The sequence below is a fragment of the Drosophila montana genome, unplaced genomic scaffold (genome assembly GCF_035044405.1).
Source record: "Drosophila montana isolate Dmon_TW-CO22-7 unplaced genomic scaffold, ASM3504440v1 contig_3626_1, whole genome shotgun sequence".
Lineage (NCBI taxonomy): Eukaryota > Metazoa > Arthropoda > Insecta > Diptera > Drosophilidae > Drosophila > Drosophila montana.
Genome location: NW_026998511.1, coordinates 2,709 through 19,022, shown reverse-complemented (window position 1 = coordinate 19,022; position 16,314 = coordinate 2,709). Strand labels below are relative to the sequence as shown.

The 16,314-nt window shown below is 43.2% G+C and overlaps 1 protein-coding gene across 1 annotated transcript; it reads left to right on the top strand.

Moving 5' to 3' along the window:
- Nucleotides 1–912: 912 nt before the first annotated feature.
- Rok (Rho kinase) lies at nucleotides 913–15,900 on the top strand. Its single transcript, XM_064692587.1, is given in 12 exon segments — nucleotides 913–1,731; nucleotides 1,802–1,857; nucleotides 2,232–2,404; nucleotides 9,354–9,499; nucleotides 9,558–11,653; nucleotides 11,655–12,456; nucleotides 12,528–12,802; nucleotides 12,997–13,190; nucleotides 13,268–13,449; nucleotides 14,592–14,697; nucleotides 14,783–15,007; nucleotides 15,336–15,900. Coding segments are annotated over 10 exon segments (4,137 nt in total). The 5' UTR covers nucleotides 913–1,731; nucleotides 1,802–1,857; nucleotides 2,232–2,381; the 3' UTR covers nucleotides 15,424–15,900.
- The last annotated feature ends 414 nt before the right edge of the window (nucleotides 15,901–16,314 follow it).

The window sequence follows — 16,314 nt, the reverse complement described above, 5'->3', positions numbered from 1 at the left end:
CTCTCTAGCTATCTATCTATCCGTTTGCGCTCTGCACTCACACAAGCGCCGATCGCCTGGACAGCCCTTTGCTGGCATATGCACCCATCTGCGCGTGTGAGTGTGTGTGCCACCCATTAACCTGCTGCCCCCCCCCCCCCCCCCACACACACACACACACAAGCCGAATCAGGTTTTCATGCCGACAAAAGCCGAATGTTTACCGAGTGTTTACCAATGTGCCGCTGCCTATTTTTTGCTCTGCTATACTTGTAGCACACAAACCCATACATGCATATAATACATATTGGCTAGAAGATTACATCAGTAAATATACTGTCGTTTCGCTGACGTCACAATTTAAGTATTTTGCATCTTTTAAATGTTCACAATACAAAAATCTCATAAAAAGTAGTGTTTGTGAGCTTAATTGGAATTTTGTGTTAAGCCTTTTTAAAAATGGTCAACATCCTTATTATTGCGTTTACATGTCCAAATACAGTAGTGATTACCTTACCGGCTGCATGCAGTATATTATCCATAGAACCTGTTTGAAATTATATAAAACGTAATGCTGAATTGGCAACAGAATATTTGGCGCCAAACTGTTTAAATAATGTTTGAGTTGTCGATCAATGTAGCAGTGTGACCGAATTTCCAAATCAGCAAAATACAATGGCGAGCATATAGTTGAAAAAAATATCGGCATTGAAGGCACTTAAAGGGCTGCTTTCTGAATTATCGATTTCTTATTCGATTGCTGCGTGCGATATATATTTAGGCAATGTTTATTCTGAACAAATGCATACAATTTAGTGGCTACAAAATTTCTATATTTTACTGTAGTTCAATTTTAAACAAATAATTAAGTGTAATGCAAACCAAAACAAGTAATTTCAATAACAACAAAAAAATACCACACGATCAGAGACTTGAATTATTAAGACTAGTGCAACTGGTAAAATACCAAAAAACATGCATGTGACCGTTTGTTGCCACCAAATGCCCATTTGGTATATTTTGTGGGCAAAATTTAGTGTGATCGTAAATAGGTGAACAATTTGCTGTGACGCTGCCATTTGGATTTGGGCTCTGTGTCTCCTGTAAAAATCCTCAAAACAAAAAAGAACGTTTTACCAAGTGTTCGGCTACGTGCAGCTAAGAGCAAACAAAACAGAAAACAAAAAAACAAAAACACAATTGCAACTGTTGAATGCGCGCAGCGCACACAGCAATCGATGTGCCACACATTGCATGTTTACAAACACAACGACATTGCTGCTGCTGCTGTCGCTGTCGCTGTCGCTGCTGCTGCTGTTGCTGTTGCTGCTGCTTCTTGTTTCGCCAAAACTTGCTGCCAAAAAGTCGAAGAGAAAAAAATTAAATACACAAAATTAACAAAATATCGAAATCGTTGAAGTAACTATACAAATTTGGTGCCAGTTTAAAGAGCCAACAAAGGGCTGCATATCATTTACCTGGACACATTTGCTATATTAAACATTGAATACATAAGTGTGCGCTGCCCGACCGACCGACCGCCCGTATGTGGCGTTGGCGACCGACGTTGACGGCCTGCTGTCGCTTAGGCATTTATCTACGGCTTTTCACACAGACCATTTGAATCCTCAAGTGGTTCTCACACGCCGCCAGTGACCTCATCAGCTGCCACCACCAACAACAACAACAACAACAACGACAACAACAACAAGAACAACAGTTGTTCCTGTGCCCGCTGGGCAACGTCTGCAGGTAAGCTAATTAAAACAATCCAAGACACCAACAATTTGTATTCATCTGTGGCCTTGCCTTATTTTTGCAGCGCCAAAAAAAATTATACTCCAGCAGCTTTTTGGAGGCGCACAGCAGCGGCAGCAGGTAAGCCGAGTCGACACTTGGCTAATTTAATACCCTGTTCACAAGCTGCTTGGAGTATATATTGGCTTGTACCAAAATACTTTAGGCATTTTTGTTCTTTTGAGCACAAGAGCACAAGACTTTTTGTTATAGACTCGAAAAATGCAGCTCATGCTCCTCACATCAGATAATTTGTTAAACATTTCCCACTGTGAAGTGGAACCCACAAATGGGTTACAGTTTTAAATGCACTGTCTGGTGATTGGGCGAATCAAGCAAATTGCCCATTTCGGCACTGTGAACAGAGTATTGCGCATTCGTTTTTGTCTACCAACCAACCAACAACAACAACAGCAACATATACTAATGCCATATTGCATGAATATACCCCACAGCGCTGCTAACTTCCAGAGCATCATAGCCGTACGGCAGGAGAGGAGGGCAGGCGAGAACGGGGAGAGAGCGGCAGAGCGTTATATATAACCCAATTGCATGCTGAAGTTGGCTGGCAAAAGGACGCAGCCGAAGACGACAGGACGTTTAGCATGGATGTGGAAAGGCGGCGTCGGTGAGTAACAGTCCAGGCACATCTAATCCCTGGCCAAAACTGGGAAGCACATCCAATCCCTGGTCAAAACTGGGAAGAGTAGGCTACGATTAGGCTACGAGTCGATCAGATTCAGTTCTGATCAGTTCTGATCAGTAGGCTTCAGCCTAGGCTGGCTCCTTTTGTGGGAGCATCGTGTTGGCCGTGATTTACACCCAAGTTAGGGGCAGAGCACCCAACGGCTGCTGTGCCCGTCGAGAAATTGTTGCTTCCTTTTGCCAAACCAAGTGGGAATGTTGCGCCCGCTCAGCTGTTGCCCAAAGGCAACAGATATCTGTCAGGAGTCGCATATATCCAGTGTGCTAACCCTTACAGGGTACACGTCACGTTAAATAAACCTTCACACGCACACACACACACACACATGGACACACACACGCACACACACACATGGACAGCACAAGACGAGACGCGAATTGCAACTGGTGTTCAATTAATTGTCGTAAACTGAATGAGCGCTCAGATTTGTTCACTTAAGATTTACAAATTAAGCAAAAACAAAACAAGCAAGCGTGGTTGACCAGCTAGCAGATACCCTGTAATCGATACGCTTTCACTTAAATGCATATACATTAATTATGTCCAAAATTCAGAGCTAAATATCATTTAATTTGGATCGGAATTTATCTGTGCTCTGCTAATTTTCGAGATATGCTCACAAATCGAATACTAGCATCGATATATATCGATTTCGGGTAGACCCTTAATGAATTTGTTTAGCTAAGCGAGAGTCCAAATGGGATTCCCAGATAGACAGATGTCTGGCTGGAGAATATGTATGCAAGGCGATATACCCACTAATTTTCGAGATATGCTCACAAATCGAATGCTAGCATCGATATATATCGATTTCGGGTAGACCCTTAATGAATTTGTTTAGCTAAGCGAGAGTCCAAATGGGATTCCCAGATAGACAGATGTCTGGCTGCGTACTTTAAGACAACTTTGCAGGCCAGGCGATATACCCACTGGCAGTTGGGTGTAGGGTATACGAAAAACATCAGTGCCAAACACCTAGCATAATCAATGTTCAAAGCGGCAGCGACAGCGACAACGACAACGGCAACGGCGGCAATCAAATTGACAAGCGAGTGAGCAAAACGGTTTTGGCCATGCCCGGGCGGCCGGGCGGGCGACTTTTCATAATATTTGCCATTTTCGCATTAAAATTTGTAAGCAAACCAAACCAAAAAAACACAAAAAAAAAAAAAAAATTAAAAAAATTAAAATGAAAAAAAAAAAAGAAAACGACAACAATGTTGCAACTGGCCAAAACGCAAAGCGCGCGCCTGTCAGTTGCAGGCGGCGCATCGCAGTGCGTGAAACGCGTTTCCAACTAAATCGCGAACAGTGGCACAGGCACAATACAAACACAAATACAAATACACACACACACACACACACACACATACGTTTATCTATATAGAGTATATAGATCAACATAGTCTTGGTCTGCTCTGGCTGGAGGGGCAGGGACCAACCGCCACCCGCCAACCGTGTTGCTATCGACAAAGAGAGAGAGGGCGAGAGAGAGAGAGAGAGAGGGAGAGAGATGTGGTATTGGATGCCCGCCGCACTGCATTTGTGTGAGCCGGAACGGTACGTTGCGTATCGCATCAAAATGCATTCAAAATTCTTCAATTTTTATAAACCATGCAAAGCAGGAGCAGCATGTGTGTGTGTGTGTGTGTGTGCGAATACATTTGGCCATTAAAAACTATGTGTGTGTGTGTGTGTGTATGTGCTGGCAAAAACATTTGGCCATAAACAAAAGCAGATACGGCAATTGCAATGCACTTGGCCATTAAAGAGCAACAACAACAACAACAATTCATAATAATAATAATAAACATAATAGTAATAATATGAGACGCCCGCGCGCATTGCCATTGGCACGGAAATGAATTTCGAATTTGCGTTTTTGATTTGCCCAAGAATAATATGCGTGCAAATAGCGTGTGGCCAGATGAGCACAAAAACCAAAAACCGAAAACCGAAAACCGAAAACCGAAAAACCAAAAACAACAACAACAAACAGAACAAATAGCTAACATACCAACAGTTAGGCTGTCGCTGCACATGTGTGCGTGTGCATGCCTGTGTGTGTGTGTGTGCGCGCGCGCGCGTGCGTTGGTATTGGTGAGCTGCTGGCAGCTGCCTGTGTAAAAGCGCAAATGCTAAAGAAAGAATTCAGCTTGAAAACTAGCTATAAATGTTTAGCCTGAAAACGGCGTTTAATACAAATATGCTGAGACTTGTTGTTATTTAGGTGCGTGCATAAATTAAATTTACAATTATATTGTCTCTAGGTGACGATAATGTTGTCGTCGTCGTCGTCGTCGTCGTCGTCGTCGTCGTTGTTGTTGTTTATTATATATTATTATTTTTGTTGCCTGGCCGTTCATAATTATGTTGTTGTTGCCATTGCCGTTTTGCTCGCTATACAAAATGACAAAAAAAAAAAAAACACGCAGCATTTTTGAAAATTCCACTTTTCCAAGTTTGTTGTTGTTGCCGTTGCTGTTGCTGTTATTTGTTTTTGGCTTTTCTGTCATGCCGTAAGTGGCGATGATGAAATCACAACAATTCAAACACCTTTTGGTATCAATTTTGCGCCGTCTGTCATCGGCTCTACGCCACACTTCAAATATTCTTAGCGCTCGAAATCCCGCCCCCCCCCCCCCCCCCTCGTTCGGGCCTATCCGAGCAGCATCCGATGTTATGAATCGTATGTCGTATATACATAAGTTTGGAGACTTGGGGCACTTGTTTGTCAAAATCAAAATCAGTTCGTTTAGCCTTTTTTTATGCCCGACCCGATCGCGAAAACTATAGAAAAGTGTCTTAAAAGTTGCATTTTATATATACTCCTATACCAGACATTCTTTTTTCTCGATATCTCATGACATTTTTTTTTGTTTGTACTATCGCAGATTATCAGTTTTGAGAATTGGTTTTTTAAGCATAAGTCGAGAATTTGAAGAGCTAGATATACCAGTTTAAGATATTATAATATACACAGATTATGAATACGACACTTTAGAATTCCTTCCTCATTACTTCCAGATGGAGCTAAATAGATACCATATTTGGTAAGAAGGCCCTTCTCGTATAATATACACAGATTAGGAATATTTCAGTCTTTTGGATTTTTGCCCCCATTGCTAGAATCAATGAAAAGGGGAATTTGTAGAGCTAGAGCTTTGTGCTTTGGTATATACGCACATTTGGGTGTCATATTTAAGCCCTTGAATTTGTATAAAGATCGGACAATAAGCTCCGAAGTTACATAAGAAAGCTACGTTAAGTATTGGATAAAGGCAAGAACAAGCACAACCGCAGCATTAAGTTGATTTCTTCTTATATTTCTTTATTTCATATAAAGAAAGTTCGCATGTTTGTAACGACAGCTCGAGCTGGTCTTAGGGTATCTACTAGTCGAGCACTGCCTTTACCTGACTTTAGCACTCTAGTTCCCAATCATATAGATATAATTTTATAATTTTGTATCCAAAGCACGCATCTATAACAAAAACTTAAACCCTTCCTTTGTTTATATAATTGCTTAATGCATTTAATATTATAAACTTTATTTAGATTTCCGCACTCAATTTAATTTATTCACGTATTTTTTGAAGAGCTTTTTTTTTTCAATTTTTCGGCAAATATTCCAGCTGGTTTCCTAGTCCCTTGAAACAGTTAAACAGTTGCTCAATTAATGATTCAGTCTGTCATTCAATCAGTCAATCAATCTTGCCAAAACTTTTCTGCGCTCTGCGTGTGTGTGCGTGTGTGTGTGAGCGTGTGTGTGCGTGTGTGTGCGTGCTGCGTTTTCAATGAATTTGCAGCTGCTTTTGCTGCGGAGATAGCGAAGCAACTTCTTAGGTTCTCAGCGGGGGGTAGAGGGGGGGGGGGGTAGGGGTAACATGCCATGGCAGTGAGTGCGTGTGTTTGTGTGTGCGTTTGTGTGTGTGCTTGAGTTCTCGAGTTCATTCAGAAAACAACGCAACAACTGAAACAAGAACCGTATTATCCAGCTAGCTGACGACTAAGGAATACCCTTGCAAGTAGCTTTGCCAGCTGTTTGCAGATGTGAATGGTACAGTGATTCCTCGCAAAATAGGAACGCTTTAACGCGTTGACCACATTTCAATATGCCCGAAATTTACAACTATAACAATGTGCATAGTAAAATATTTTGCAAAATTTGTAATTGATTTTGAAAATGACAAGAATTTACATATATAATAAGAAAAATTCTCAAAATTCGCACGCAAATTCGTTGCATATGTCTTCACATAATCAAAGTGCCATGGCGTAGTGTATCAGAAACTGTGCATATGCTCTTCTTTCCCATTATTTTTGTTGTCTGTTCGCATGCAACGAAAGAAAGCGCGACGCATCGTCGCATAAGTAAGCCATATCAACGGCTTCACACACACACACGCACACGTACACACACACACACGCACACACACTTGCAACAATTTATCAAAGTCAACAGTTGAGCGCTGCTGCCGCGATAAAGTCAAGGCCCGCTTCTCCCATTGCAACTGTTGTTCTTGTTGTTGTTGTTGTTTTTTTGTTTGCAACTGCGTCGAGCGAATTTTCAATAAAGTTCTTACGAAAAAAACCGAAAAAAAAAAACTAGAAGAAACACCTCGACTTGTCGAACTTTAAATACCCTTGGCAAATATGCTTTGTATTATAAAAAAAAAAAAACATTTCTCGATTACTGGAGTATATACTATAGATCGTATAGGAGCTATATGATAGATATAGGTATAGTCGGATACAGTTCAGATATTTCAGCTCTGTTTAAAAGCATTGAAAAGTTCGTGAATTTATAGTTCGAAAAAATCTTGAAATACTTAAAAGTTGTGCCCAAAAGAACTCACTTTAAGACCGATCGTTACAATTCTAATAATTTAGTATATAATATTTATATATATATAATGTTTATATATATTTTATCCTAGCCTACTTCGACATAGACAAACGCAGTGTACTCTATCGACTCGGCTATTGTTACAGATCAAGATATATATGTATACCCCATAGGCTAGGGTATACAAACTGCGTAAAATCAACGCACGTAATCAGCTGACCAGATCAGCTAAAATGACGCCTGGCTACCAAATGGTTGCCAGACTATTTGAATTTGAGGCTCGTAGCGACCATTTGTCTACTCTGAGCCTGAGGCGGAGTTAAGTGTTGAGTCACGACAAAATGTCTATTAAGGGGTGTGTCGGAAGAGGGGCAGTGGTGAAGGGGGGAGGGGTGGCTAGTAGTATATCAATAAAAGCATGTGAGTAATCGAACGCGCTTTTCCGCATCATTTATGTAAATAATGGAGCTGATGTTTTTGTGTTTTGTGATTACGAAACTTATTTGTGTGTAAACACTTTTGCCAGCTTTATTTTTATTATACATTTTTGTTGCTTGTCGGAAGTGTGCTATCATATCTTGGCAATGACCTAATAACACTGTGCAACACTGCACAATTTATTTTCTTAGCGCAACTAATTTTGCAAACTTTTTAAATATGAGTGCGAAATAAAAGAGAAATACTCTCGAGCTCGAGCTAATTTACGAGATATGCTCCGAAAACGGAGTCTGACAATCGATAGTTATCGATTTTGATGTACATCTGCGGAGTTATCGATAAAAAGGAAACTTGTTCGCATGAACTGAAACTTTGCTTTCGCACAATTTAAAGATAACCCATTGAGCATAGTGTATTTCCCATCTGGCAATCAAATTTTTAAGTATCTTTCAGATATTCTCGTGAATTTTAAATGCCAATGCAAAGAATTTTGTTTATTTATCGCTAAATATTGCTTGTTTTGTTGTGTAGTCTTCCACAGTCGGCGATTAACGTATAACGTTTTACAGCATCTAGAATATATGTATATCTTTGCATAAAAGTATAATAAATGATTACGAGGTACATGTTATGCATATCGATTTCTTCTGTCGGCTTATCGATAAACCTTACCTAACGTTATCTTTATTGGTCAATCAAGTTTTTCCACATAAATATCACAATATCTTGGGAATGAATATGTAAAATATCATGAGCACAAACTATATATTTTGCACTCGAGTTGCAATCGTTATCGTATATCGATATACTTAACTTATCGTGATATCTATTTGGCAATCGAACTTTGAAACATGTAGCAAAATAGCTTGGGAGCTAAAATATTAAAATGATTAGCATAAACTTCTTATATGCAATCGAGCTGGAATTGTTATCGCTTATCGATCTATCGTTATTGTTATCTCTATTTTCACGCATTAAATATCTTGTGCATAAAAATATATAATAAGTCATGAGCACAAACTACAAATAATGTTTTCGGGCTGCAATCGTTATCGCCTATCGATATACCCTGAGCACTAAATACATAGAATGTATTCTCGCAATAGTTATCGCCTATCGGCTTATCGATATACCTTACTTGGTAATGTATGACGTTATTGTAATCTACATCTGGCAATCAAACTAAGTGTAAAACGTAGTTAAAATATAAAAATTTGTATCGAGTTGCTATCGGTATCGACTATCGTTATATCGATCAAAAAAAAGGCCGAGTATAGTGTTAATATGTCACTAAATAAAAAACGATAACCCAACGGAATTGCAATCAACTCACAATTGTTGCTATCGTTATCGTCATCGTCTTATAATATATCGATCAATTTTATGTGTTGTTCAGCTGTTTAGTGTTGTATAATTTTGATTCGAATTTTCTCCGTTAATGATTGGCCAAATTGTTGCTATCGTCATCGTCATCGTCATCGTCATCGTCTAACAATATATCGATATATTTTATGTGTTGTTCAGCTGTTTAGTGTTGTATAATTTTGATTCGAATTTCAACTGTTTTTAATGTTTGACCCACAGAGCGACGGCGCTGGAGCGCGAGATGCGCGATCCGACGAGCATCTGCAACGTGGACTGCCTGCTGGACACGGTATCGGCGCTGGTCAGCGACTGCGATCACGACTCGCTGAAGCGTCTCAAGAACATTGAGCAATATGCCTATAAATGTGAGTCGAAATATGCCGTACCGAATATAAAAAATATAAACCTTCCAAATTTCTGCAGACAAGCCGTTGGCGCAGCGCATTAATCAGCTGCGCATGAATGTGGATGATTTCGATTTCATCAAATTGATCGGAGCCGGCGCCTTTGGCGAGGTGCAGCTGGTGCGGCACAAGTCATCCAGTCAGGTGTACGCGATGAAGCGTCTGTCCAAATTCGAGATGATGAAGCGACCGGATTCGGCCTTCTTTTGGGAGGAGCGTCACATAATGGCGCATGCGAATTCCGAATGGATTGTCCAGCTGCATTTTGCGTTCCAGGACAGCAAATATCTGTATATGGTAATGGATTTTATGCCCGGCGGCGATATCGTATCGCTAATGGGCGACTATGAGATACCAGAGAAATGGGCCATATTCTATACGATGGAAGTGGTGCTCGCTTTGGATACCATACACAACATGGGCTTCGTGCATCGCGACGTCAAGCCGGACAATATGCTATTGGACAGCTATGGCCATTTGAAGCTAGCCGATTTTGGCACCTGCATGCGCATGGGCGCCAATGGCCAGGTGGTCTCCAGCAATGCGGTCGGCACACCCGACTATATCAGTCCCGAGGTGCTGCAGTCGCAGGGCGTCGACAATGAATATGGACGCGAATGCGATTGGTGGTCGGTGGGCATATTCCTTTACGAGATGCTCTTCGGCGAGACGCCATTCTATGCGGACTCGCTGGTGGGCACCTATGGCAAAATCATGGATCACAAGAATTCGCTCAGTTTTCCCGCCGAGGTGGAGATAAGCGAGCATGCCAAAGCCCTGATCCGAGCCTTTCTCACGGATCGCACACAGCGTCTGGGTCGGTATGGCATCGAGGATATCAAGGCGCATCCGTTCTTTCGCAACGACACGTGGTCGTTTGATAATATCAGAGAGAGCGTGCCGCCGGTTGTGCCGGAGCTGACGTCCGATGATGATACGCGCAATTTTGAGGATATTGAACGGGACGAAAAGCCGGAGGAGATGTTTCCGGTGCCCAAGAGTTTCGATGGCAATCATTTGCCCTTCATTGGCTTCACCTATACGGGCGACTATCAGCTGCTCTCCAGCGACACTGTCGATGCCGAGTCCAAGGAATCACAGTCGGTCAACAGCAGCAGCAGCACCACCACCACCAATCCGAACAACAATCATGGACACAATCATCGCCATCGTCCATCCAATTCGAATGAACTGAAACGTTTCGAGGCGCTGCTCGAGCGTGAACGCGCCCGCTGCGAGGCACTCGAGCAGCAGGACACACGGCTGCGGCAACAGATCGAGCTGATCACGAAACGGGAATCGGAACTGCAGCGCATCGCCAGCGAATACGAAATGGATCTGGCCCTGCGGCAGCACAACTACAAAGTGGCCATGCAGAAGGTCGAGGTGGAGATTGAGCTGCGCAAAAAGGCGGAGGCCTTGATTGTGGAGACACAGCGAAAGCTGGAGAATGAGCAGAAGACGCGTATGCGTGACCTCAACATAAACGAGAAGGTGCTCTCGCTGGAGAAGCAGCTGCACGACATGGAGTTGAGCTTCAAGGGCGAAACGGAGAACACACAAAAGCTGAAGAAACAGAATGCCGAGCTGGGCTTTACGCTGAAGACGCACGAGGAGAAGGTGCGCGACATGGACGAAATGATTGAGACACTGCAGAAGCACAAGGAGGAGCTCGGTCAGGAGAATGCCGAACTGCAGGCCCAGGTGGTCCAGGAGAAGACGTTGCGCTCCCAGCTCAAGGAGCTGCACAAAGAGGCCGAAAACAAAATGCAAACGCTGACAAACGATCTCGAGCGGACGCTGCTGCGCGAACAGAAGGCGCAGGACGATAACCGGACGCTGCTCGAGAAGATTAGCGAATTGGAGAAGACGCATGCCAGTCTCGATTTCGAGCTAAAGGCCGCCCAGGCGCGCTACCAGCAGGAGGTGAAGGCCCACCAGGAGACGGAAAAGTCGCGTCTCGTCTCGCGCGAGGAGGCCAACCTGCAGGAGGTGAAGGCGCTGCAGTCCAAGCTCAACGAGGAGAAATCCGCACGCATCAAGGCCGATCAGAACTCGCAGGAGAAGGAGCGACAGCTGAGCATGCTCTCCGTCGACTATCGCCAGATACAGTTGGCGCCTCCAGAAACTGGAGGGCGAGTGCCGTCAGGAGTCGGAAAAGGTTGCCGCACTGCAGTCTCAACTGGATCAGGAGCACAGCAAACGCAATTCGCTGCTGTCGGAGCTCAGTCTGCACAGCTCGGAGGTGGCGCATTTACGTTCCCGGGAAAATCAATTGCAAAAGGAGCTCGCGACGCAGCGGGAGGCGAAGCGACGCTTCGAGGAGGATCTGACACAGCTGAAGGGCACCCACCACGAGGCGTTGGCCAATAACCGGGAGCTGCAGGCCCAGCTAGAGGCCGAACAGTGCTTCTCGCGCCTGTACAAGACGCAGGCGAACGAGAACCGCGAGGAGAGCGCCGAGCGTCTGTCCAAGATCGAGGATCTCGAGGAGGAGCGCGTCTCGCTGAAGCATCAAGTGCAGGTTGCGGTTGCGCGCGCCGATTCTGAGGCGCTGGCACGTTCCATAGCCGAGGAGACGGTCGCCGATCTTGAGAAGGAGAAGACCATCAAGGAGCTCGAACTGAAGGACTTCATCATGAAGCATCGCAACGAGATCAATGCCAAGGAGGCAACATTGGCCACGCTCAAAGAAACCGAAGCCGATCTGCACAAGAAACTCAAACTGAAGTGCAACGAATGGGATGAGCTGCTGGTGCAGCACAAGAAACAGCTCGACGAGCTGCAGCAACAGCGCGCCGCCAAGGACGAGGAGATCGCCAAGCTGGGTGAAAAATGCAAAAACGAGGTGCTCCTCAAACAGGTCGCCGTTGCCAAGCTTGCCGAGGTCATGAATCGACGCGACTCCGACTGGCCAAGTGAGTACCCATCCCCCCTCTTCCTCTCTCTCTATCTGAAATATCAATCAACCTTCCCTTTTCGATTGCAGAGCAAAAGGTCAAGGCCCGCTCCACGGCCGAGCTGCGCAAAAAGGAGAAGGAGATGCGACGCTTGCAGCAGGAGTTGTCGCAGGAGCGCGAAAAATACAACCAGATGCTGCTTAAATATCAGGATCTGCAGCAGCAGGCCGTCGAGGATCAGCAGGCCAAGCAGAAGATGAGCATGGAGATCGATTGCAAGGCCACCGAAATCGAGCATCTTCAGAGTAAACTCAACGAGACCGCCTCGCTCTCATCTGCCGACAATGATCCCGAGGATAGTCAGGTATGCTACACACACACACACACACGCACACATGCACACACACATGCACACACAACTCACACACACACACATACACATACACTTTGCTTTATCTCTCCCACTCTCTCCTTTCTCTCTCTCTCTCTCTCTCTCTCGATCGTTTCTTTAATTGATCTCGTTACTCGCTACTCGCTACTCGCTACTCGCTGATTCAGCACTCCTCTCTGCTCTCACTTACACAGGACTCGGTCTTTGAGGGCGTCCTCTCCGTTCCAAATAAGCAAAATCGCCGTCGCGGCCAAAACTGGAAGCGCCAATATGTGATCGTTTCGTCCCGCAAAATCATCTTCTACAATACGGAATATGACAAGAATAAAACAACAGATCCCGTCCTCATACTCGATCTGAGGTAAGTTCCCTCTCCCTCTCTCCCTCTCTCTCCTTCTCTTTGTATATTAAACTTCTCCCTCTTTTGCCCGATTGCAGCAAAGTGTATCACGTGCGCAGCGTTACCCAAGGCGATGTCATACGCGCCGATGCCAAAGAGATTCCGCGCATCTTCCAGCTGCTGTACGCCGGCGAGGGCGCCTCCCATCGTCCCGATGAGCAGCTCGACGCGACGCTGCATGCCAGCAATGAGGAGCGACCCGGCACCATTTTACACAAGGGTAAGCCCTAACTGTAAAGATCGGTTCCTTAACCTAATTGACTGACCGATTGACTGATTGATGCTAAACTAACTAATGCTAATGTCACGCAAGTGAAAATTGCAGTTTGCAGCTTTTATTCAAAGAAGTTCTCTTTTTGCATATACAATTAAAGATCGGTTCCTTAACCTGATTGACTGACTGACTGATTGACTGATTGATGCTAAACTACAAATGTCACGCAAGTGAAAATGCAGTTTGCAGCTTTTATTCAAAGAAGTTCACTTTTTGCATATACAATTAAAGATCGGTTCCTTAACCTGATTGACTGATTGACTGACTGACTGATTGACTGATTGATGCTAAACTACAAATGTCACGCAAGTGAAAATGCAGTTTGCAGCTTTAATTTAAGAAGTTCACTTTTTGCATATACAATTAAAGATCGGTTCCTTAACCTGATTGACTGATTGACTGACTGACTGATTGACTGATTGATGCTAAACTACAAATGTCACGCAAGTGAAAATGCAGTTTGCAGCTTTTATTCAAAGAAGTCCAAAGAAGTTTTATACCCTGAACCTATTGAGAATGGGTAAAAAGGGTATAATGTATTTGTGCAAATGTATGTAACAGACAGAAGGAACCATCTCCGACCCCATAAAGTTTATATATTCTTGATCAGCATCAATAGCCGAGTTGATCTAGCCATGTCCGTCTGTCCGTCCGTTTGTCCGTATGTATGAACTCAAGGATATCAGAACCTATAAAAGCTAGACACTTGAAATTTTAGCTGTAGGTCCTCCTAGTGCCCGCGCAGATCGAGTTTGTTTCCGATATTCGATAACTTGCCCTGTTTCCAAGTAATCGATATAAATCGAATATCTAGAATAGTATATACATATCAAGTATCTTTCATTTTATAGCTATCGCCATCTCTCCGCTACTACCTCATAGCTATTAATCAAGTAATTAAACCAATTTACATATGCTGCCCACCAATATGAGCCATAATTTAAATGCAATTGGAATTTTGACAATACACGAATATGTTAAAGTACAATAAGATCTACTGCTGAAAATGACATTAAGAACCTTCAACATGTTGTCTCTTTCTGTCTCTCTCTCTCTCTCTCTCTCATTGTGTGCCTTTCTCTGTCTAGGCCATGAATTCGTGCACATTACGTACCATACGCCATCGTTCTGTGACGTCTGCGCCAAGCCGCTGTGGTCCATGTTCAAGCCGCCGGCGGCCTACGAATGCAAGAGGTAAGCACCTGCTGCTGCAACTTGTTGCTCCAAGAGATTTAACACGCACACACACACACACACACTCAAAAATGATGTTTTGTAGATGCCGCAACAAGATACACAAGGAGCACGTGGATAAACATGATCCGCTGGCGCCGTGCAAGCTGCATCATGATCCGCGCAGCGCACGCGACATGCTGCTGCTGGCCAATACGCCCGAGGAGCAATCGCTGTGGGTGGCACGGCTCTTGAAGCGTATCCAAAAGAGTGGATACAAGGCGAACTCATCCAACAACAACAGCACCGACGGCAGCAAGATATCGCCCAGGTAAACCAGCGCTGCAACACACACACACACACACAAAACAAAATATAGTACGCTGCAGAAAAGCTAACCCAAATCCCCAACCCAATTGACGTTGCCAAATAAGAAAATAATATTACAAATAATAATAACTTAACCGCTGCTAATTGAAGGCTATTTGTGTTTCTAATCTTAAGCTAATCGTGTATCTTGTATTTTTCTTTTCTCGCTTGCTCGAACTACTCGCGCTCGTTCGAACTACTCGCTCGTTCGTACGAACTACTCGCTACCCTGTACGAAACATCCATCATCATTATCACCAAAATACCATCACGAACCTCGCCTGGTGCAGCCAATCGACACGTTCCGCCTACAAGCCGTACGCGGCGAATGTGCAGCGCTCCGCCACGCTGCCGGCCAACTCTTCGTTGAAACAATGAAGACCTTTCCCGAGCTATTATATACACACACACACACACACACACCTATATATATATATATATATATCGAATGAAATCGGAGCATGTGAAGAAGAGCAGCTGTTGCGGCAATTAATTGGATATTGTAGCTGGCCAAATTGGATAAATGTTAGCCGAGTAAAAAAAGAAAAGAAAAACAAAGTTGTCTTCTAACGTTTTATTTAGACTGCTTTAACAAGAAGATTGTATCTAATGTTTATACTTACCAACTACATATAACTAAAAGATTTACTTAATTTAACGCTATTTACGTACACTACACTACACAACACTACACTATCCTATATACCATGCATACATATACATATACATATATATTTTTTGATTAATTTACAAAGAACAACCTCCATAATTATCAAGTTGGCCTTTACTACCAACTATCGCCAACTCGTTCGAGCCGCTTTATTAACAACACAACAAACAAATAAATTTTTTTTAATTTTATATTTACTTCTTTGCTAAAATATGGCAACGTCAACCATCCTGAAATCTGAAACGATAACCGAGTTCTCTATTATATAATCCAATAGGTTCGTAATCTAGCTGTACTTATGTGTATCCATGTAAAGAAAAAAGAAGAATAACTCAAAGCACACAGTTAAACCTTTATATATATATATACATATATGTACACGTTTAGGCTTCATATATATATATATATGTATATGCATTTTTTTTTATTGTCTATGGGTACCCAACACTTTGTTAGTTCTTAAGCTAACCCAAATGCAAAGTAACGAGTGAAATGTAACGAGAACAAAAGTACGATAACAATAACGAGAGTAAAACAAACAAAAAGAAAAAAGCGCTGTAATTATGTTAAAGTTTAAGCAACGAGTCGAGTGAAAAGTT